At 41.2% G+C, this 23,348-nt stretch overlaps 5 protein-coding genes across 8 annotated transcripts; 1 reads left to right on the forward strand and 4 right to left on the reverse strand.

Annotated features, from left to right (window-relative positions):
* Positions 1 to 2,196: 2,196 nt before the first annotated feature.
* Positions 2,197 to 5,390, reverse strand: LOC121624987 (sesquipedalian-1-like). 3 transcript variants are annotated; one of them, XM_041962983.1, is made up of 4 exons: positions 5,331 to 5,390; positions 4,794 to 4,904; positions 3,989 to 4,292; positions 2,197 to 2,823 (listed from the first exon to the last, which is right to left on the reverse strand). In XM_041962983.1, exons 2-4 carry the CDS (start codon positions 4,872 to 4,874, stop codon positions 2,393 to 2,395), a joined length of 816 nt encoding a protein of 271 aa, XP_041818917.1. In that variant the 5' UTR covers positions 4,875 to 4,904; positions 5,331 to 5,390; the 3' UTR covers positions 2,197 to 2,392. The 3 variants fall into 3 exon arrangements, with proteins under 3 accessions (XP_041818917.1, XP_041818920.1, XP_041818918.1); XM_041962986.1 differs by lacking the exon at positions 5,331 to 5,390 and adding an exon at positions 5,182 to 5,312; XM_041962984.1 differs by lacking the exon at positions 5,331 to 5,390 and adding an exon at positions 5,156 to 5,290.
* Positions 5,391 to 6,691: 1,301 nt separating this feature from the next.
* LOC121625378 (zinc finger protein 287-like) lies at positions 6,692 to 9,904 on the reverse strand. Its single transcript, XM_041963465.1, has 3 exons — positions 9,684 to 9,904; positions 8,907 to 9,097; positions 6,692 to 8,788 (listed from the first exon to the last, which is right to left on the reverse strand). Exons 2-3 carry the CDS (start codon positions 9,094 to 9,096, stop codon positions 7,848 to 7,850), a joined length of 1,131 nt encoding a protein of 376 aa, XP_041819399.1. The 5' UTR covers position 9,097; positions 9,684 to 9,904; the 3' UTR covers positions 6,692 to 7,847.
* A 2,110-nt stretch (positions 9,905 to 12,014) lies between these two features.
* On the reverse strand, positions 12,015 to 14,409 carry LOC121625377 (zinc finger protein 271-like). Of its 2 annotated transcripts, XM_041963464.1 has the most exons (3): positions 14,130 to 14,409; positions 13,628 to 13,817; positions 12,015 to 13,534 (listed from the first exon to the last, which is right to left on the reverse strand). In XM_041963464.1, the coding sequence occupies exons 2-3, from the start codon at positions 13,815 to 13,817 to the stop codon at positions 12,666 to 12,668; spliced, it is 1,059 nt and encodes a 352-aa protein (XP_041819398.1). In that variant the 5' UTR covers positions 14,130 to 14,409; the 3' UTR covers positions 12,015 to 12,665. The 2 variants fall into 2 exon arrangements, with proteins under 2 accessions (XP_041819398.1, XP_041819397.1); XM_041963463.1 differs by having other exon boundaries at positions 12,015 to 13,817.
* Positions 14,410 to 14,720: 311 nt separating this feature from the next.
* Positions 14,721 to 18,721, reverse strand: pkmyt1 (protein kinase, membrane associated tyrosine/threonine 1). The gene is made up of 8 exons (XM_041962920.1): positions 18,614 to 18,721; positions 17,607 to 18,023; positions 17,002 to 17,239; positions 16,581 to 16,860; positions 16,370 to 16,476; positions 16,109 to 16,281; positions 15,673 to 15,893; positions 14,721 to 15,435 (listed from the first exon to the last, which is right to left on the reverse strand). Exons 2-8 carry the CDS (start codon positions 17,979 to 17,981, stop codon positions 15,063 to 15,065), a joined length of 1,767 nt encoding a protein of 588 aa, XP_041818854.1. The 5' UTR covers positions 17,982 to 18,023; positions 18,614 to 18,721; the 3' UTR covers positions 14,721 to 15,062.
* A 33-nt stretch (positions 18,722 to 18,754) lies between these two features.
* LOC121624971 (elongin-B-like) lies at positions 18,755 to 22,430 on the forward strand. The gene is made up of 4 exons (XM_041962966.1): positions 18,755 to 18,878; positions 19,712 to 19,846; positions 20,050 to 20,158; positions 21,398 to 22,430. Exons 1-4 carry the CDS (start codon positions 18,876 to 18,878, stop codon positions 21,508 to 21,510), a joined length of 360 nt encoding a protein of 119 aa, XP_041818900.1. The 5' UTR covers positions 18,755 to 18,875; the 3' UTR covers positions 21,511 to 22,430.
* Positions 22,431 to 23,348: the final 918 nt, after the last annotated feature.

The raw sequence follows: 23,348 nt of genomic DNA on the forward strand, positions 1-23,348 counted from the left end.
TGACACACTGACAGTCTTTGTTGTGGCTATTTTTGCTTCCTTTATATCCACCGTGACAGAACAAAACCCTGTGTGTGATGTTGCTGCTTTACTCCCTTGAAACTCTCACATGTGGTATTAACAGTAATTAACAACCTTCAGCCACTCAGGCTGCCAACATGTAGTCTCAGTTAACATATCCTGAAGTCATCACCAGTCTAAATGATAGGTTTGATCTGAGATTAGGGCCTGCATCCAGATCAGTAGTGGCCAGCAGGGTGTATAAACAGCAATGCAACTTGAAAACAGTACGATGATGGCCACTGGTCCAGTTCCAGCAATGGCACACGACTAGCAGACCTCTAGAAATAGTGACATGCATCAATTAGAAAGCCAACAGCCCCCTTAGATATAGGAAATTATATAGAAAAAAAAATCTAGAGCGCATTATACACAAACAAAATCAGACCCTCTTAATCTGTTCACGTACATTATGTTCAGACTTCTTAAAGCAGCCTGTTGGCTTCTTTTTCATGATGTTTCATTGATTTGTGCAGCTTAGAAGTGCAAAATGCCACACACGGACAGAAAAGAAAGAATAATATTTCACTGCATTTGGCAGAGCAGTTCATTTCTTATCTTTTGCGGTAATAGGGGGACCTCTTAATGTGATAATAAGTCGCACCTGTGATTGGAAACAGCACATGATGATTGGAGCTTTCCCACCATGGGTGCACTAATTTGGGTGGTGGTTCCCAGTATAGATGCTTTAGAAAAGAAGGACAGTGGCCCACCCACTAAACTCCATATATGAGCTCCATAGGCTGCCATCAATCACACCAATGTACAGCTAGGGTATGTATCAGGATCCAGCACCAGCGTGAACTGATACTGCTCCTTCACTCACTTGCTGGCCTTCTAATTCACATGGCAAAATATGACCTAATTTTTCTAAATGACTCACCAATATGTGTCTTTTTTATATGCATATAAATATTCTGGGTGTTGATTTTATGTGATGCTTGATCAGTCTACTGATTATTTCAAATCAGACTTATAGAATTATTTGCAGAGAAGCAAGCAAAAGTTAAATCTCACGAGAAGATTGTGGGAGAGCCGGGCAGCCACTTCAAGTATGGGCTTGAAGGTGAAAAGAGAGACAGAGGGAGAAAGAGACCAAGCTCTGTCAAAGACCATAAAAACAAGACAGCTGTAGAGACTGAAATAGCGTTGCCCCCCTCCCCCCCATTCTCTTTCTCAGCCATTTTGACTCTGCTAAAATCCGACAGACTTCGCCCTTCTTGGCCTGCTTTGCCTCCATAGAAAACCACAGGTCCTTTTTTTACCCACACAATCATTAGCATGCTTTATTGTGATTTGTAGTGATTAATTCACTTGTATATTGACAAATTGGACAATTGAGTGATCAATACCATTTGCTGACTTCATACCAGGCCTCAATTCATTTCTGTTATTAAAAACACGGTCTTGTAAAGGGAGAAAGATGGTGAGCTGGTAATCCTTTTTATTCTTTGATCAGATTCTTCTAACTCTTCTATTTAGGAAAAGTTCTTGTTCAGCTGCTTGTGTTTGAGCAACATTTAACAGCTGAGCTTTGTAGAAAAGCATGGTGTGTATCTCAGTGGTGTCAGTGTTATTTCAAATCAAATTAGCTCTAGTATTGCAATCTTTCATACCATGATCACAGGAGATCCTCCAGTCTGATTGTCTGGCAGTGTGGATTAATGTCTGGTAACTGGACAGTATAACCAGACACACATGACACAGGTCTTTGTTTTCAGTTCTAAATTAAGGCACCTTAAATATATATATCTCTGTTCTTGCTGTTTTATTTTTTGGTGAGGTGCAAATCCTCTTTAAATACCTAGGATCCCTAATCAGGAGTCAGGAAGTCACTCAATTAAGGGAACTTGTGATCCTCACAACATTTTGCATCTTAACAATACAATACAGTTCACCAGGGGCTTGCATTCGGCTCACTTTCAGTTTTGGCCCTTCGAGGGAAAAAGCTCGGGCACCCCTCATCTATATAGACTGCATGATAGAGGAGAGCAGCTGAAGTTGGAGGAGATGCAGATCAATTAGAAAGGGGCCAGATCTGCAGTTGGTGTCAGCATCTTTAAAGTGTGACTGAGTGTGACCTTTTGTTCACATTAAGAAATCACTACACTGTAATAAGGAGCAAAAGTCAATAGAGCAGGAGATCATGGATCATTTATTGACTCTGTCATAACAAGTAAAATAGAAACAGTATGCTCTTGAACAAAATATACACATATATATGAAATAAATCTTAGCAATTATTGTTAAAATTCCTATTTACATTATAGCTTTGGAATGCAGCAACAGTTATTGAAATTAGGATTTAGACAGTGTGTATATTCCACATTTATCAACCAAAATCTATTAAGTTTTCTTCCCCAACAACATCTCCTCGGCCCCTCTTTGACCAATCAGCAATCAGTTCTTTCACCTCTTTTCCAAAATCTTCATGCAATTTACTAAATTCCTCCTTGGTGCCTAAACAGACCCCTGACCACTCCCCTAGTGGAGCAGCAGGAGTGTTAATAGGCACCACATTTGCATTCCTCTTGGGCCACAGTTTGGGTGATTTTTTACTAGCTGATTTGGATGAAAGGGTTGGAGCTTGAAGAATCTGATTGGCGCTCAGGCTGGGTCCTGCTCCCACACCTGGTGCAGGATACAAAGAGAGTGCTGAAGGTTGTGCGCTCAAACAGGCCGCAGGATATCCCACTTCTGCTGTGTTGAAATTTGGCATGGTGAACGTCTTGGCTGGTTCACTGGAGAACTCACCTAATGCATCTGAGGAACAGGGAAATACATAAATCAACAAATCGCTGAAGTTACATCAACAGAGAGACCAAAGCTGCTTGCATTACTCTTCTTCTCCCAGCCTGGTTGATTCAGCGTCTTGCTTAAGGAAATGTGTTTACAGAAGGAGTCAGGGACCAAACGATGGTAAATATCTGCTTATTCTGAATTTGATGCAGCAACATGTTTCAAACAAGTTGGGACAGGAGCAGCAAAAGACTGGGAAAGTTGTGGAATGCAAAAACACCTGTTTGGATCATTCCACAGGTAAACAGGTTGACTGGTAACAGGTGATAGTATCATGATTGGGTATGAAAGGAGCATCCTGGAAAGGCTCAGTCGTTCACAAGCGGGGATGGAGCGAGGTTCACCACTTTCTGAACACATGGTTGTATAAAGGATGTTACTACAAGTGTATACGTTGATGTAACACTATTTTCATCCTCTGGTCTTTCAGCCTTGCTAGAAAATAAAACGTTTACTTCGAAATTCTGTAAACACTGATTTACAATTTAAGTATACAAACAATTTCACTGGGATCAAATCTTTTAAGGATTAAGATAATATGTTGTAATATGTTCTAAGACATTCTCAGTGCTCTACAGCTGGAGTGGCTGCAGTGCAGGTGGCAGAGTGTGTCGGCCATTGATTGTAGGTAAAACATTAAATATATTGTCTTTGTACTGTTGTCAATTGACTATAAGTCAAAAAGGATTGGCAAATGATCACATTCTGTTTTTACACAGCGTCACAACTTTTTTGGAATAAGGGTTGTGTATTAAACATAAGGCCATTAAATAATTACATGTTAATCACTGGATACCACAATAAACAGTATGACAATAGACGTGTACAAACAAAGATATGTATTATATATAAATCATGTGCAAAACCACAAACTACACTTTCAGAAACCACTTCAGTTGAATAAACCCTGTTTGATAAAGTCAAAACAAATAGATAATTACAAAATTGATTTATTGCAGAGTGTGTGGACATACTGATGTTATTAGATTTAACTGTCTACGTAATGCTGCATGTACCATGATGTACATGGCGTCTGTAAACAGTGATTCAACGCCTCACACAGCTGCCCTTCAGAACAAAGGCAGCTCTCTTTCACAAATAAAGCACACTCAGCCTTTCGGTCTCTCACCTCTGTACTTCTTCTCCAGGTCCATCACGAGCAGGGACAGATAGCTGTGGTTGGCCGACAGCAGGGCTTTGATCCAGCTCTCCTGACTGGCCTGGTCCTCGGCGGCGAACTTGTACGTCCGCAGGCCCGGCTCGCTCCACACCAGCGAGAAGGCGAACTGCTCCTCGGACTCGCACAGCTGGACGGTGCAGCCCTCCAGAACAATCACCCCTGTCAGGTCCCGGTCAGCCTGCCGGTCCTTGTAGAAGAGGAGGTTTCCCTTCAGAATGCACCAGCGCTTCTGATAGGAAGTCTTTATCTCTCCCTGTGGGACAGTTGTGCCATCTGTGGTTTACTGACTCAGTTAGAAATAGCTCAGTTTCTCAACGTCTTACGCAACTGACTTGGTGAAATAAGCAGCCCGCTGGGAGATTAAATGCATTCTATGAAATTACTGATGCAAGCACAAAAAAGGGAAGTGGACTTTTCTACACAAGTTTCTATGTGCCTTGAAATTCAAAGTATTACATTATTTTGAGTTTAGCAGTAGCGTTCATGCCATTTATTCCATTTCATTTCATTTTATTTAACTGTAGAGGTGTGATGTTTTAATATTTTCCAGTTTAAATCTCTGTGTGGGTTTGCATTGAAAGGTGCAAATAAAGTTTATTATCATTATAATGTATTTAATATTACAGGCAAAGTAGTTGTTAGGTTTGTTTTCAGAACCACAAATTACTTTTGGCTAAAGGCAAATAAACAAAAAACAAAAACGTGTTGTCTACTTCCTCTTGAATTTGAATAAAGTTTATTCAAAGTGTCTCACCTTCTTGTACAGGTACCCTTCTTTGTCTATTGGTGAGTTGCAAGATTCAAAATAGGAGATAATTTTTTCATCAAGCTTCATTTCAACATCGCAGGCTGCTTAGGACGGAACCTGCAACACAGACAAAAGAATAATTACTCAGCTTTCTTCCTCATTTATTACGGACTGTTTGTGGTTTTATGGCTAACTGATATTAACGGACAGTTAACAGTTTAGCTCGTGCCTGTAGGCCAAACAAACGCACTTCCGTGTTGCTTCACATCCCGAACTTAAAACTTTTACAACAGACAAATACGCCGTTTAATTTGGTCTATATTGTGTTGGAAACGTGCCAAACTGACCGCCATTAATAACTCGCCAACCTGTTTTTAAGGCGGCAGCGTCTCACCGTCCGTGTTTCCGTCCGTGCCTCCTCAAATTCGATTTAAAAAACAAGACTAATGAACTTCGCTCTCCATTTCTAACATGCCTACTAAAATGTAAGAAATTTCGAGGCCAGTGATGTTTCTCACTCCCACATGGCTCATGTTTACTCACCTTTCTGAAGTGTGTAAGTGTTTCAGTTTCCTCCGGTGGGTGTGTGTCAATCACTTCCTGGTAGCGGAGGTGAGGGCAGCTCCACGTCAACGCCACCGAACTGCACGTGCAAACAACCTCAGCTGAAGGCCCATTCAACAAAACATTAACTTATATCATGTTAGAGTATTCAAAATTATACAAATGCTTCTGTTCGTTAATTAACATCTACTTAACAGTTACACATGGAAGGTCACATCACCTGTCAGACAAGGTGGCTCTGACCTAACAGAAGTACCTGTCAGGACTTGTTTCAGTTGCTTTTGTTAATTAATTACAAATGTCTATGGAAATTTCCATGCAGGTCCTGCATTACTAGGTCATTTCATTTCATGGCTCATGGAGGGGCCCTGATTACAGCTGACCCCCAGTTTACACAGACTCATCCCGCCCCAGAGACACCCCATCTCACCTTAACATGAAGTCTTAATGTCTAAGGCACATTTTTAAATTAAATTGCGTGTTGCATGTAGTCTTTATACGTTATACTGTGAACATTTACACATTGCACATTGCAAGCATATATTTCCCATGTTTGTGACATAAATTTGATTATTTTTATTTGTACATTTCTCACCCTAACCCTAACCTGATCCTCATTCTGTTTCAAAATCTAGTTTTATGACCTTAATTTTTTTGTTTAGATTGTGCTCACATGTTGTATCTTTCTAACATATGTATGTGTGTGCGGAAATGTGTGCAGAAATGTTGACATTTGATGTACTGTACAAGAGTTACAGCTAATTTTCTGTCAGGTACTGAGTACTGTCAGGTCTTTACACATAACATGTGCACTATACTTCATAGGTACTTAACAGGGTACATACACAATGCACAGTGGGCTGGAGGGTCAGTAAAGGGTCCTGAGCAGCAGATTTTTTGTGTCCCATGGTCCCCTACCAGCTTAATCCACCATGTGTAATTGTTTACATCTTAGGGGGGTAAATAAGTAAAGCAACTTATGTATACTGTGCAGTCACGCTTCATCCAGTAGTTGACATGTAATTTATACAAAGACCCGTGGTTTCTCAGATGTTACCATGTCAACCGCTGTCTCAGTAAAATGCAGTGGACATGCAGTTTTTAGCTGTAGGTGTGTGTCAGTGGTATGTATTGGTCATTCTGTGGAAATCCCTAACATCTGATGTGTAAAGTCAAGTGGCCACATGTGATAATTTCTTACACATTGTAGCCTTCTAGTATTACTGAATCCAAATAGCTCATTATGTAAATAATCCACACAGGGGCGTAAGGAGATTTTTTCTGTTATTACTTTTTAATTGATTAAACCATGACAGGTTGCACCTGTGACTACTTCAATGAGCCCTTGAGTGCCGTTAACAAGTCCTCTGATGAAAAACTTGAAACGTCAGTCATTGAGTCATTTGGGGTGGGAATAATTTATTGCTTTTGTTGCACAAAACTCTATTTTTCTGTTTTTAATCCTAACTAAATCTGCAATAAACACATCCAGCATTCAGCAAGTTTCAATCTGTATGAAAATCAGGCAATTTCAATGACAATCATGCTTTTCATATTTTAAAAACTTTCAATCATTGTCTTCAGCATTTACTTACTTAACATAAGAGAACTCATTCTGTACATGACCAAAGGATGTGTGTTACACAAAATAAAACTGTCAACTTGAAAAGTTTAAACCTGCTCTTTAGACCAAAGGCTCACTGGATATAAACCTGTTTGGACCAAATACAATAGTGGTTTTTAGCAAAGTAGAGATGCACCCATATGAGCTTTTTTTTTCATTACTTTTTATTTTTTTAAGAAAGCAGCGTCTCTTAAAGTTACCTTTCTATACTGTCTGACACATTACAGGTTATATTATGCATTTAAATAAAATTGGAGGTAATTAATAAAATCTGCAATTTACTCATGTCCATCTTAAAAGGCCTGTTCACCCCTGCTAGTGTTTTCACTTATTCTGGCTGATTAAACCTCTGCTTACGTGAAGCACACAAAACTCAAATATGTGATGCCTTAACAGGTGCAACAGGAGCTCTAATGAGCCAAAATAATTTAAATCACCTGTATGAATGTACCTTGAATGTGCAGGACCATTGAAGCATATTTCTTTTTTATGTTGTTCTACTAACATAAGTAAGCTAATCTTGTTAGCCAAAAACAATATTAGGTATCGATTCAGATACTGATACTACGCCTTTATATTAGTGCATCTCTATGTGTAAAGCTTCAGCCTCTTTGGTTAAGTGATTACTTCTACAGCCCTGTTTCATCATGATCAGAGGGACAAAAAGACAAGCATAAGTAACACATGACTGGCCACATACCAGAGCAGTAAGTAACTCCTGGTAACATTGAGCTCTTCCTTTGAGTTCTTTAGCAACTGTTTCTTGCAACTATTTCTCAAACTAAGGGCACAGACCAAAAATGATCCTTCATAGATTCTTCACAAAGTACGTGTGCTGAATTTGCTCATTTGCAGTGAGTCCAGTATATTAATCATTGCTGCTGCTCCCTCCACACTTGCTGTAAGTGTAAAATCTCTCCAATGTGGATCTTCTGGTGTCTTTTCAGATTCTCCCCCCTGCTGAAGCTCTTTCCACACTGGTTACAGTAATAAGGTTTCTCCCCTGTGTGGACCCTCTTGTGTTTTTTCAGGTCTCCTGCCTGGCTAAAACGCCTCCCACACTGTATACAGCCATACGGCTTCTCCCCTGTGTGACAACGCTGGTGGATTCTCAAGTTCCCGACCCTGCTGAACGTCTTTCCGCAAACAACACACGAGTGTGAGTCATCTCTCTGGAAATGCTCTGTCCTGATTTTTCTCCCGTCAAATGCAGCCCTGTTTGTTTTTGCAAATGCATGCCTCTTAGGTACGCCGTGATTCGAGTGGACAAAGACAAGTCCACAAGGTTCAGCACTCACTTCTGGCCTGTGCGTCTCAGCAGAGTTGTAACAAGACGAGTTGCAGCTCAAATCCACACATCCACTATATCGTTCCTGGAGACGTGGTGGTTCGGACGTTGTACAGTCTGTTGGTTCTGGCTCTCTTTTGATAACAGCCAAGTTTACCCCAAGTGAGGTGCTGGAGTCAGAGGTGCAAGCATTATTGGATGTGACAGCACTGATGTCCCTGTTTGGACTGTGTGATGTGTGGACTGTCACTGCCTCCTCAATGACGTGTGTCACCTCTGATTTTGCTTGGCAATGTTCTGCTGCTGGTGCCACGTTGCACTCAGCTTGTGATTCAATGTTATTGTAGTTCTCCTGTTGTTTGGATTCCTGCTTGACGTCATGGTCAGGTGGTTTGTGGCTGCCTACCGGGTTTTGCTCTGTCACAGGGAGTTCTGTGATCTGCCTCAAAGCGAGTCCCAAATCCTGCTCTTGATTTTGTGTGTCTTCTTGTTCTTCGGGTAATGGACTACTTGTTTGTACAACAACTGTAAAGTTAAGACCCAAAGAAAAAAGTGTTACACTCAGAGTAACTCATGAATAATACTTGAACAGTACAGGACAGCAACATCTACAATGATACAGTAAATGACACTTGTTACCCACCTTTACCATCTCTCCTTATCTTGTCCCGAAGCTCCTGCAGTCTTCTCTTCAGGCTCTCGTTCTCTCTCTGTGTTCTGGCAGTTTTCTCCTGGTACTCTGACACCGTCTCCTTCACCACCTCCAGAACCTCCTGCACCGCCTCAGTCAGCAGCTTGGCCACACGAGCATTCAAACGTTCAAGTTTAGACATCCTGAAATAAACGTCACCTCAGGGTAAGAAATGACTGTGGACAGTTTATGCATAGTCCTCTGCAAAGAGAGCGGTATGTATACAACTGTGTGACAAATAATCAGTTCTTTGATATATATGTCCATTCATCGGCAGCCTATGGGCCCCCCCTTTGGAAGCTTCAGAAACTGTTCCTAATCGTAAACTAGTCACGTCCTGTCGTATTATGTTTAAAATAGGAAAGACGTTCAGTATAAACAAATAAGCTAAACTTAATAGGGAATTTTTGTTGTGGGTAGAGCCCAGTTTTTCCTGAACTTTTAAGTCTTTCTACATCGTCTGGCTTGATATTTAGGTGGTACAGTCAGTCCTGAGAGATTCTGTAGGTAATTTGCAATAAGGCTGTACATCAATATCAGTGTCATGTTTTCTAAATTAAGACAAACTCTGGTCAGTTATGATAATGTTATATTCAACATTAAGCGTATATAATAGTTAACGGCTGGTTTGATAGTCATTTCAAAGCAAACATATTTCAAACACGTAATTTATGACCACAGTTAAGCTGAGGTCAGTTCATTTGCTAAGCGTGTTCAGAGCTGCTGTACCTGCAAGTTGAAGTTAGCGAATATAGTGTAATGTGGATAGCAAACGTTAGCTACATTAGCTAACTCCGTCCGGTATCGTTTTCCCTATTAAAATTCCAACAAACTCGCCATGCGGCGACTATTTTAGCGAGACGTTTCCTCTGAATTAATTTTCAGCCAACTGGGTAAAAAATAAAAACTGCTAACACACTGTTACAAAGCACAAATCAGGCAAGACATAACAACGCTGAACACCCGGAAGTAGAACCTAAATCACGCCCGATGTGAGATGGTTTTTCAAAATAAAAGTATGAGCTGAATGTCTTTATTAATTTGTACACCTCTGTCTCACATTAACTATTCCTTATTCATTTTACTGTCCTGTGACATCATACAGCCAATGAAATGCACCACAACTAATTGGTTGAAACTGAAATTTCACGCTTTATTCAACAGCAGAGAACAACATTACTATTTCCATATTAAATTGTGATTGAACATTACCCCTTGTGGATATAAGGAATAACAAAAATTTAACTATGATAGCAAGTGGGATGCTACTCCAGAATTTACTTGTAAGTATCCAAAAGTACATACATGATATTCTCATACCAGCATTTTAAACCACACAGACATAAAGAAACATACTGGAATGCAAAAAGAAAAATGGACTTAACTACATCAAAATGATATAATTTACAGGAAATGCAGCCTTACATTACAGGAGTACATTGGGTTTCTTGGTGGTTGAATGGCAGAAAAAGAACACTTCATCCAGTCCATCCTGGCTGACTGAAACACACTCAAGATATTTAGGAGCCTGTAAAAGCGTTGCCATCATTGTTCCCTGCTGTTGGGGGTCTGCTACAGCTCTCTCGGCTTCTCCTGGACCTTCACATCATCACATAGGTCTTTTTTATTTACCACAAGGAGGGCAGGCACATTATGGCAATGGTGTTTAACCTCTGGATACCATTTTTTCACTTGGAATTCTTATAGGATGTTGGGCTAACAGTGGAGAAGCAGATGATGATGACATTGACTATGCTGTAGCAGAGGGGGTGTAATGGTTAGGGTTAGGGTCGTATTACTCACTGCCAGTCTGGCTGTCGACATGAGCCTGGGTACTTTATGTGTCGTGGAAACTTGGTATACTCATTGGGAAGGATCTTTCTGTACTGTAGGTGGAGAGCAGACAGATCTTTCCAGCTTTACTTTTTCCCAGAACCACATACTTGAAACTTACAGTACACACACGATATGAAAAAAAAAAACCCTGAATAAATGGAAAAATCTAAGTTGTTAAATCTGTTGCATCACAGTCTTGTGGCAGTGTGTCCTGTAGCTGGCCTATGGAGTAGGATGTGACGAATCAGGTTAAGCAGGCAGTCCTTTAAACCCAGCATAAAGCTTAAACATGTTACATCCGGTTGGGAAGGATGGGAAGTAGTTTTGGAATTGCAAAATGCCTTCCAGGTGTTGGAAAGGATGTTTCATCACGCCCTCTGAAAAGCAATGTAATAAGGTGCTGTAATATTATTTGCCTTCACTGACAAGGATAGGTACACAGTAAGCTGCTCAAATATGGTGCAGTGATTATCAAAACCAAATCTCAGCTACAGTGTAGTTTTTGCAGCATCACAACATTTATGTAATGTAAAGCAGTCCAGTTCAGTAGCCCATATCTGTCTACAGCAGACACACAGACACATACAATGGATGCATGGTGCTGGTTCAAAGCTCTGCTAACAAGCAGCTCATTGTAAGGCAACAAAAACACAACAATGCTCATTTTCAGGTGATTTTACACATATAAAAAACATACTTCCAAATATGATACTCCATTTATGCCATTATCCTGCCAATAAATCCCCTGAAATCATACACCCTGGTCCATTACATGTTGAGGGATGGAGGCGACTCAAAAAGATTACGCTGAAGGTAAAAATACAAAACTTTGACAAGCTAAACTGTACTTCTGTACGTCACTGCTGCAGTTTTGCAGCCTCAAAGGCCAATTAAGCCTTTGGAGTTGAGCTTCTGGTCTTCCAGTTTAGGAAACTCTGGTTTCTATGCAGTTCACATAAAACTTTAGAGGGACTCCACATCTTGCAATGTTTCCACTTTGTCTCAGCTGGACCTGTATTATTTGTAGGGGATGTCTTATTTTATATATGCCCAGCCTCATTTAAAGAGTCAGAGATCAATTATTAATTTATTCACACGCCGACATGGATTCTCTGAAGGCAGATTTACTATTAATTACACTCCTCTCTGACATCTGCAATTCATTTAATCTTCGATAACTAATTTGTCAAGAGACAGATTGACTTTAAAACCACACTGGGACCATCATGGGTTCAGTACTTTGCAATTCCCTGACTCACACTGCGAAGTTTCATCAAGCAGGCTGCAGTTTTCTCAATGCTTTGCTTACTTTAGCTGTGGTGATTCAGACAGGATCACTGTGAAGGGATCATGCAGGCAGACCACTCCACCGTAAAGAAGTATCAAATACGTTTATTTGATTTTGAAATGGCGGAGGTCCACACAAGAACTTCTGCATTGAGTACCACAGTAAACAAATCTCTAAACATCTGACAAACGACAGTACAGCAGGAACAGAGGGGATCATTCGACTGTGCTTCATACTTGAAAGATGACACGGGCTTCCTGTTTTGATAAAAGAAGGCACCATTACTTTTCCACTCTTGAAGTTACATCATCTTCTACATTGCGACACACTCAGCTGACCTCCACATGAATGCTCACAGAGGGTGACTTATTTCTATTTCTAGCATTTTCAGATACATCAGTGTGAAAGTTGTGCTGTTTTTAGCAGCCAACGTAGGGGAGGGTGAGGGGAGGAGTATTCAGTTGGCTGCAGTCTGCAACCTCACCACTAGATGCCACTAAATCCTACACGCTGGTCCTTTAAATTTGGTGACTATTTCTGTTAGCTCAGTGACATCTGGCTCTATCAGCTGAACCACACCAGCAGCCTCACAGGTGAGTTTGCTGGTGTTTCTTCATGTTACTTGAGTGACTAAAACTTTTGCCACAGTGACTGCAGCCAAACGGCTTCTCTCCCGTGTGGTAGCGCAGGTGCACCGTCAGGTAGCCCGACTGGCTGAACCGTTTGCCGCACACAGAGCAGCAGTACGGCTTCTCCCCCGTGTGTACCCTGTTGTGCTTCTTGTAGTCGCCTGCGTGTCTGAAGGTGCGACCACAGAGCGAGCAGCAGTAGTGCTTCCGGACATTTCTCTGGAACGCTCTCGAGCCTGAATCGCCCGCTTTTGTGTTTGCTTGACTGGCGTGTTGTTTTTCTGCACCAACAGTGTTTGTACTGCCGCATCTTCGAGACAATGGCTCTTCTATGCTATTTTGGTCGAGACTGAAGACAACTCCGGACTCATTGTAGAGTCCTGGATTCACCTGACGAAGTTCTAGGTGTGGTCTGTGTAAGGGTGTAGCCCTTGTACCGACATTATCATAAAAATAATTTGTGGTGTGCATGGCATCTTCATCTGATGTATGCTCTACTTTCATTTTCTGATCATTTTCAGTGCTTGGGACTGCAGTGACAGTATGATTTAAAATTGGTGCCGACAATCCATCATCAGTCTCCGTCTTAAGAGTTCTTGGATTGTTCAAGTTATCGCCACCTAAATGTGCTGCCGATGTAGCTCTAGGGGAGAGACAGGGGCTGGCTAATGATGAGATGGATGCGTCACAGTCAAGGTCTTCAAATGAATAAGAGGGACAAATTGCTGCAGTGTCCTTGTTAGAGGGGATGAGTTCAATGTCCTCTTCCAGCTCTTGTTTCTGTCTCTGCTCCGTGAGATGCAGCTCTGCATCTGGGGAAACAATTCCTGCACAACAACAAAGGTGACGAAGCACAAAAAAAGGACATTTTTTATTAAGACGTTTTAACATTTCTGGACAACATTTCAGTATTGTCTCACCATTGCTTTCCAGTTTGAACTTATCCTGGAGCTCCTGTAGCCTCCTCTTCAGACTCTGGTTCTCTCTCTGTGTTCTGGCAGTTTTCTCCTGGTACTCTGACACAGTCTCTTTCACCACCTCCAGAACCTCCTGCACAGCTTTCGACAGCAGCTTTTCCACTCGGGCATTCAGACGCTCAATTTTGGACATCTTTATAGATTGATGAAGAATAGGTATTGATCAGTGTGCTCACTTCATGGACCTTTGCAGGAGCAACCTGCTATTGACACTCATGATGACTTGAGTTTGCCCATACAGATCTATACCTACCAACTGGCAAATGATCATTTATTTTTTGTTATCGCTATATCACTGCACAAATACAGATTTTCACAACAGCATACCAATGGATTAGAAAAAAAACCAAAACACTATCTCACCATTAAATAGGCTAAAACAGACGGGATCCTCAGTATTATAATATTTCTATTACCAGTTTTAACCAAAAGGAAAGCAGCATACCTTGACCCCAACGTGATCCCGTCAAATACTGTCGCGGTCTTTGATGAATCCCAGATTATCTGATAGTGATCCAGATGAAAACGCTCATTGTTTACAATGTTCACGCTTGTACAGATACTCGATGCTGGGTTGGGATTCCTGCCTCAGGGCATGGCAGACCGGGACTCCCTTTAGCATCTAGAAATGTGGCTTTTCCACACGATAAACGAGACCAAAAATGGTTTGGCAAATAAATATCACGATAAACGTGTGCATTGTGTGCACGAAACATTACCACCCACATCACCATCTCCTTCCTGGGTTTCACGGGCGGCTGGCATCCAGCGTGAGGTGCGTTACTGCCACCTACTGGTGAGTACGCAAAACAACCTTAAAACGTCCCGAGTCAGATTGGTCTCCCTTAAAATACTCTATTGATTCATTGCTGATCTAATACGTTTTTGTGGTTTATATCCCGCAGTCTGATTCAAAAAATGAAAATAACCTTTCCAAAGGGTTCCTCCCCCAGCCATGAACCATCATCATCATCCATCCTTACATTTAGAAAGTCCCTTAACACACTAAAAACACAATAAGAAAAGTAGATTTGTTTCCCTCCTCCTTTTATTTCCCTTTGTAACTCGTGAGATAAATGACTCAGAGTACAACAAGCTAATTATTTAACAACACATCATGACTTGTCATTTCAGCAACAGATTGCATTTGCACAAACATAAAAAGTGCTTTAAAGACTGATTACATATTCAACCCTTTCACCTAAACTGTTCTTTTTTTTTGCGATACAAGAAGCTGCTGTAGGACCGATAAAAGATGGCAAAAGCTGTTCATACAAACTAAGTAGTGAACTTGTTACATTCTTACATAAGGTCCTCTTCAATTTACATTTTAAAGTGAAATAACCCTGCTCCTGAATGTAAACTGGCAGTATTGTGCTCATGGAGTTGTTTCCTCAAAAAGACTGAGCAGGTTCTTTGGTTCAAAGTTGGGTCGGAGTAAAGCCTCCTCCACCTGGATGCAGCTGCGACCACGTCGCTGCGAGGACTTGGCGGATGAAGAGTATCGGCTGCGTGTGGAGTTTTCATTTGTGATGTCTGCATGGAGCTCTGTGTGCATGGGGCTCGCACTAGGTGTCAGTGTGTGGCAGGAACCATTTGAGTGGATACTGGAGGGGGTCTGCGCTAAGTTACAGGAGGACCAATCACCCAGATTTGAGTGAGTGGGTGTGTGGTAGGGACTTCGATGACTGTGTGTCTGTGAACCTGGGAGAGGTGTGGATGTGCTTTCCATAGACAATCTTGATTTGACCCTGTGGACGAAATGTAAAACATGAAGCAGGGGATTTGACAGACATAGAACTTCAGCTCAAGGCAAAGGAAGTGTACCAGCAACCATTTCTTTACATTGCTGTTGCTGAATATTCACACAAGACAGACATTTCCAAGGCATAAAATTAAGTTACGAATTCTTATATACTCAAGTAACCCGGTGAAGTAAAGAGTTCTCTTTTGTGCCTTTGGAGTAAAGAGAGAAAATGATTCTCTACCTGTTTGAGAAAGTTGGGGAAAGCTCCGAGTCTGTGGGATCCAACACAAACACTGCATCATCCACTGGGCTATCTGAGTCAGCATGCATGGCACTGAGGGGCAGGGTTAAGTCCCTGTCCCAGCTATCCTTGGGAGGAGTGCAGGGCACTGGCTTTGTCCAATGAGGGAGAGAGGACAAGTGAAGGGAAGACAAGAGTCTACACCCAAAGCACACCACCAACTATGAGGAAAAGATCAGAAAAATATAAAAATGTTGCATCCAAGTATTACATTTTGAATATCACTTTATTTAATTGGTTGCTGACTTGGTAAGGGATTCTGATCATGAACACGTTAGTGTTGGTCTTTGCAGGGCTACACGTTTAACACATTTAATCATTTAAAACCAAACTCCAAACATTGAGGATTAAAAGGTTTATTAGACACATTCATTACCTGACAGAGGGAGACCAGTTTCAGTGTGGTCTCAGCGACCAATAGATAGATGCGCCTTTTCCACCTGTGTTTCCAAACAGGGGGGAGTGCAAGAAGCTTAGAGACTGTCGGCCTGTCCGACGGTTCTGGGGCCAGCATCATCCGAAGTACTGTCTGAAGCTCAGCTGACAGGCCTGCAAACACAGAAATAGTACGAACATAAGTCATCTGAATAAAGACAATGGGACAATCTATGCAAACTGGAAAGAAAGTGGATCTTACTGCTGGTCAGCTCTGAGGGAAGGCAGCCTTGTCTGAGCTGTTGCCAGCCCTCTCCTCCATTTGGAACTTCAATATTACAGGCAAGCTCCAGAATAGAAACACCCAAACTAAATGAAAATGATTCAACAATATTTAGGCTCCAATTTAAGTCAGATCAATGAGTTACATATTTTAGAATATCATTACATTTTATCATTTATGGTGTTCATACCTGAAAACATCTGCAGCAGGTCCATACTCCCCACGGAGCAGCTCAGGGGCCATGTATCTGGGATCTCCCTCCTGGACATCCTCTTTCACTTTCCCCTCTACAGGCTCTGTACTGTTTTGTTTGAGGTCGAGCAGAAGCCCGAAGTCTCCAAGCTTGAGACGTCCAGACTCAGTCATAAGGACATTAGCAGGCTTGAGGTCCAGATGCACAAAACCATGAGAGTGTAAGTGTTGTAGTGCTGAAAGGAGGTCGCACAGGTAGGCCCATGCTGCAGACTCATCTGGATTTAATTTTTCAAAAATAAAAGCCAAGTTAGTATGTCTGAGGATTTGAGAATTTTCTGGAGCAAAGGGGGATACATTACATGCAGCAAAATACCATGGCTAATATGAATAGATTTCATCATCTCTGTTAGACCGACCTGGGCCAGGAGGCTGGCTCTCAGCATGGAGCAGCAAGCTGGTACTACACAGTTCTGTCTGAATGTACAGTCGGCCACACTCCTCCCAGGCTGCCACAAAATGCAGGATATGAGGATGAGGACACAGGCGCTCGTGGTTCCTGGCTTCCCTCACACTCCGGTTCCTCTCACGGTTGCCCCTGAAGCGATGAGCAGAGCGCTTGACTGCATACTGGTGGCCGTCCCGGTTGCTTTGTACCTACAAAAAAATAAATAAATAAAAAAATAATAAAAAAATGCAAATCTTGTCTTCTATTGGGGAATCTCCAGAAGATAATCCTGCTCATAGTGAGAAAATATGATTTACAGAGATATCTAAATTTGGATGGTGAGCTTTCCCATTACAAAACCAGAAAACAGATGTTCCCACAGTCAAGTTTTTTTTATATATATAAAAACACAAGAAAAGGAAGGAAGAGATCATATGCACTGCCTATTAGCTTGTCATATATTTTCAAATTAGATTCAATTTCCAATCTTCATATTAGAGACTATAATTCTCACCCAACACAGTCCTTCATGTCGCTCTAATTTTAAGTGCCTTAATTTTTTTTTGTCTTGCTCACCTTGTAGACCTCTCCGAAGGATCCTCTTCCCAGCAGGCCCAAATTCGTGAAGCACTGATTAAAATAGGACTGCTGTTTGCTGGGATCATACACAGAATTTGGAGGGGGAGACGTACTAAGGGAACCAGACAGGGGTGTCCAGGGGGATGGATGCTGGGGGAACATCCTACTGAGAGGGGGACATCCCTTGGAAGGTGGCAGTGGGGGCAGAGAATGTGAGAGCCTGGCAGGCGAAGAGTATGATGAGCTGGAAATAGACGACGAGGAAAAAGGGAGACGGCGCTTTTTGAGGGAGAAGGATCGCTCTGCATGGGAGAAGTGGGTGGGAAGGGGGAGAGACACCCTGGACACTGTGGTTTCTACTGCCACTGACATTATGTAGGGACTTTTTCAGTTCCTTTCTTTGAAGACAGTGACCTGCAACATTGAAAAGAAAACTTTTGTTTACAACTTACAGTTGATATGAATGTGCCAAATGCCATTTTTGCACTGCCTGTGCACACTCAATGTGCCCTTTTCTACTGATGGACAGAACCTTGCTGATCTAAAACTGAGAGGATCTGAGATCCTGAACATCCTGCTTGACAGGTTCTCTGATATCAGTATCGATAAAACCTCTTACGCCTGGCGTTAACAGTTTGAACACCTGCTGAATGTAACGTTAGCGTAACGTTAGCTACGTCGGCTGAGCATACGCTACACGTTTGATAACGTCATTCTTCAACTGTAATGTTTATTGCAGTTAACACTACTTTGTTGAAATAGCTTTGGCTAGCGTTAACATTATTCCAAGCCGTATGTTAGCATTGTTCATTCTTTGCCATCACTGACAAATGTCACCTCCACAAAACACATTTTGGCTAACATTAACCAGGGTAAGGGCGGACCCAGTCAACAACACAACAACACCTAACGTAGCTAGCTAGCTAATTTACAGTCAACTGTAATGTACTGTAACTGACAGGTCGGCATTAGGTAAAATACAATCAAGTAACACTGTCACATACCATAATCTAGTATTGACGTCTTCCAGTCTTCCAAACAGTGGGTTTCGGATACTCGCTGTAGCCAAATCAAACTGCGCGTACACCCTTCAAACATTTAACTACCTCGCGCCAAATTCTGAAAAATATACGCAGTGTTGCGTACCTGCCTTACGTGAATACAGAGTGCTTATCTGGATTGCGCAATATCCGTACGCGGTGCAGTCTGGGGTTCTGCTGCACAACACAGGGCTGGCGCAACTGGCTAGCTAGCTGACCACTTGAAATGGTAACTTTATTATTATCGATCGTTTTGTGAGATTCATGAATAGATAGGAGCACTGACTTCATGTTGGGCTCGTTGTTAAACGGTATTAGCGCTATCACGACAAACGGTACTGTCGGGTGTAGAAATGTTAATTTCAGTTTTGTTTTGGCTAAGCAGCTAACGCTAAGTTTGCTATGTTAGCTTCGCCTTCTGTAACGAGAGGTGTAGCTAGCGAGGTAACTTATCTTTGCTTGGCTAACCTTGGAAGTGATGTAGCTAACGTTAGCCAACTAAACCAGCTGGGCAAGTCAAATCATATAATGTAATTGTCAAACCTACGGTGTCTGTTCTTTTAACTGACAGGCCTAATGTTGGCTCAAAAATCTGATGGCTGTTTCGTGTTGGCTAATTTCACGTTATCATAAATGTACGTCTGCTTGCCACTGCTCACTTTTGTTGCTAGCTAATGAATCAGTTTAATGTCAGTACTGTGAATTCTTCCGTACCCGGAAAAAACTTGCTTGACACATTGGCAAAACAACCAACTAAGACTTAGCGAATCATTTCATGGAAATTCAACTAACAATAGTGGTTAGTAAGATGTTATAAACAGGTGCCAGATGGACACCTATAACCGACTTACATGGCCTACTGAAATGTCTTGTCAAATATAGAGGTTTTTGGTAGTCTACCTGATTACCTTATTATTACCTGAGCCACAGAAACATCTATCCTGTTTGATCCCATCCTAAATTGGGATCAGAATTAACATCAAACACTTCAGGATAGAACAAGTCAAGTTGGCTTTTGACACAGATTTTTTAACATATAATTCTGTGCCCACTTTCCATCAGGACGTGTTCTTAATGATCCGGCGTCACAAGACCACAATCTTCACAGATGCCAAGGAGTCCACCACTGTCTATGAGCTGAAGCGCATTGTTGAAGGAATTCTTAAGAGAACGCCTGAAGACCAGAGGCTCTACAAAGTGAGTTTACAGCCAGTTATACCAGTATCATCTCATTAAGTCTGTCAAATGCATGCTGTAATTTATTTAAGCACTCTTATTGGCACGTAACTGGTCGCAGTGACTAAAATCTACTCTGGAAATGTCTTGATATTCACACAGGCAAATTAATACATGTTGAGGCCATTAGGGGATTCTGTGACAGTTTCTTCTTTTGTTTCAAGGATGACCAGTTGCTAGAGGACAGCAAAACTCTTGGTGACTGTGGTTTCACCAACCAGACTGCCAGACCTCAAGCCCCAGCTACAGTTGGTCTGGCCTTCCGCATTAATGGTACGTTCAGTTTATGTTGTTTGTGATTCTCTAGAAAACTCAAGTATTTCCTGTCTGCTTTCTTGAAAGTTTTTATGCCTTTCTCAGTTTGGAATTGTTCTATAAGCCTTGTTTTAGACTTAATTTGTCACTTAAATTGTTAAATGTTGTTAAATATTTTCAAGATATATGCCAACTGTTTGTACTGTGTGATAGTTAATCTGCATCAGTCTCATTTAGACCCTAAAGATGTGTATTTGGGTGCTGTGGGAGTAATTATGTCATTAGATTACAGATTATAAACTACTGTAACTCAACCATTCTCTCGCAATGTTAAATCTCAATCTATGGTGTTCAGTGCTGTCTAGGAGGTATTTGTTTATTAAATAATGCAATTTTACTCTCTACACCTCAATGTTGCCTTGTCGACTTCAGTCAGGGATTTTCTTTTATGCTGCACAATGCTAATTAACTTTCTGGCTGTGTAAGTTTGGTAAGTTCTTTAATAATAATGATAAATGAATAATAATGAGAAGAAGATACATTTGTATTGTGTCTTTCATACAAGAAATGCAGCTCAAAGTGCTTTCCAACAAAGAAATTACATTCACCAAGTGCTTCACATTAACAACAAGATAAAGACGAATAAAACCAGGGATGGAATGCCATAAATAATGTGAAATGAGATGGACAACAAAACCCACATGTTAATCATAAGAATATGTTAAAAAATTAGGATGGAAATAGAATAAAGAGAATGCATAACCTAAGACGAGTCCACCACCTAAACTTAAACATAGTGATGCATCTAAAAATGTTTTTTTATTTTTATTTTTTTGTCTGTGTTGCATTTGTCCTTGTATGACTATTGAGCTATGCTGCGAAATCTTGAGTGTGGCTTGAAGCCATGGCTATTTCGGCTGTTCTGTAATTTGTCTTTAGATTGCACACAAGTTTACAAAGCACAAGACAACACAGGAGGCAAAGAAGGTCAATATGTCCCATTTTAAATTTAATGTGAGTCTGAGGCAAATCTCAAGAAATTAGATTTGAATTGACCTTCAGATCATCTGTGAATGTGGTTGAAATATGATTCACTGTTTTTAGGAGTGTATTCTTACTAGTTCTTCATTTCAAGCTTTGGAGCATCCACTCAGAAAGACTTGCCACAGTTAGTGTTCACTGCAGCAACTTTTTGACATGACTGATGTAGCCACATGCCGACAGAGCTAATGTTTCCTCGTCTCCCCTGCCCTACAGATGAGATGTTCGAACAGCTGCACATCGAGGCCTTCTCCAGCCCCCCAGAACTCCCTGATGTGATGAAACCTCAGGACTCTGGTAGCACTGCCAACGAACAGGCTGTGCAGTGATGACAGGGAGAGGAAACGAGCAATGGAGAGAAGGGTGGAAGTGGGTGTGTGTGTGTGGATTAACTGCAGTGGAGAAGTAGCTGGGTGGAGGATATGTAATGTAATTTCAATTGATGGATTGGGACGTTGTAGGTAACCAAGCCTATCCATGTTACCTTCATGCTATCATCCCAGCATCCCCCCTGGTCTGCTTCACAAATCACCTTTTTTTTTTTTTTTTTAACCCATCATGATTCCCACATCACATGCAGTCCTGCTCCTTGACTTTGCTCGTAAGCACCAACTGGCTCAAACCTTGTGTGTGAAGAAGTTGGTTTGGAAAGTATGATTGTGTGTGCGCATGTGTGAGTTATTATAATTATTATCATTAATATTTTGGAAAAGGTGAAAAAATAGTTGTTTGTCTCATTGCTCTAGAAGTAACATGCTTTGGGAAGGAGTCCGGTGTCTCAATCGGCAAACTGCATGAACATGTTCAAAACAAAGACTTTATTTTCACAGAAGCAGATAATCCCTCACCTGATAAATTTCCTTGGTCTGATTCTCCCAGTTTTGTTGTACATTTCTGATTTGATTTCATACCAGGAAAGAAAGTCTTCATAATAATGATCTTAAGCTTTTGTTTAGCTCTTGTCATTTTTTTTTCAGTATGTTTCACATGTCAGTTCTTTGTTTCATGCACTGAGACCAGAGGCAGGTACCTCTTTGACAATAGAGGCATGTTTTTGGTCAAAGGACATTCTGCCTGTGGCATACAGTAAACACAGGAGGAGGATTTTCTTGTGGTAAAACTTATGTTTTGAAAATGCATACATCACCACGTCACCAACATCAATGTGGCAACTTCCCCTTATCACACAAACATAGCCTGTAACTGTGAGCTTGCTTGATTAAAAGTTTTTCCTGTTTTGTTTTTTACACTGCTGGCTGACTTTTTTTTTTTTTTTTAAACAGGTTTGAATCAACATTTAATGAGGGTAACAACATTTAAATGGTCAGCGTCAAAGGAGTTGGGCAGGGGCGGAGCTAAGACAGGCCTTTTGCAAAACACACATTTTGAATTGTCATAATAGGAAAACCACAGATGCTCCAATAAAATTTACAGTGGCTCTGTTGTATCCGAGTGTCCCAAGGGGTGACAGTGAGCCAGCATGCTCAGTGAAACCCTGAACCCAAAGCAGCTCAATGAAATTCAGCCATTGTTCATTTCAGTATTTACACCTGTGCTTGAGCCCCTGAAGTGCAGTTTGTATTTTAGATTCATACGGAATTAGAATCATACAGAATTAGAATCATACATAGGGCCAAGGAAAATGAATGAACTCATAAATACATCTATACAACAAATCAACTATCACCAGACTTCTCGGGGGTCTCAGGTTTACTGTATAAGTTGCTTTTTGGTAATTGGAATACTTGCAAATGTATTTAGTAATTTGAACCTCCATTATTATTACTTCAAAATGTCCTTGTAGCACATGTCTTAGTTTATATTGTGCTGGCAAGGTGCATTTTCCTAAATAAAGTTATGTTCTCACAATTTACCTCAAACTAACTGATATACAGAAAACCTGGGAAGTTATCCAGGATAGAATTAACGGTTAGTTTTGGAGTCTTTCTGCCAAATATTACGAAGCGGACATCTCTCTTTTGCTGTGTGTGCTGCGCTGGGAACTTCAGAAGCTGCAGGGATCATACTGAGTTTCAACTGGCCGCAGAGAGATCCGCGCATGAACGGTCGGAGCAGCAACTCTTTTAAGTATGTACAGAAAATATGAGTATTGTGTTGAATTATTTACTTTTATAGTTGAACAAATCCTGTCATGAAGTGGAGAAAG

This window comes from Chelmon rostratus, chromosome 21, assembly GCF_017976325.1.
Source record: "Chelmon rostratus isolate fCheRos1 chromosome 21, fCheRos1.pri, whole genome shotgun sequence".
NCBI classification, from domain to species: domain Eukaryota; kingdom Metazoa; phylum Chordata; class Actinopteri; order Chaetodontiformes; family Chaetodontidae; genus Chelmon; species Chelmon rostratus.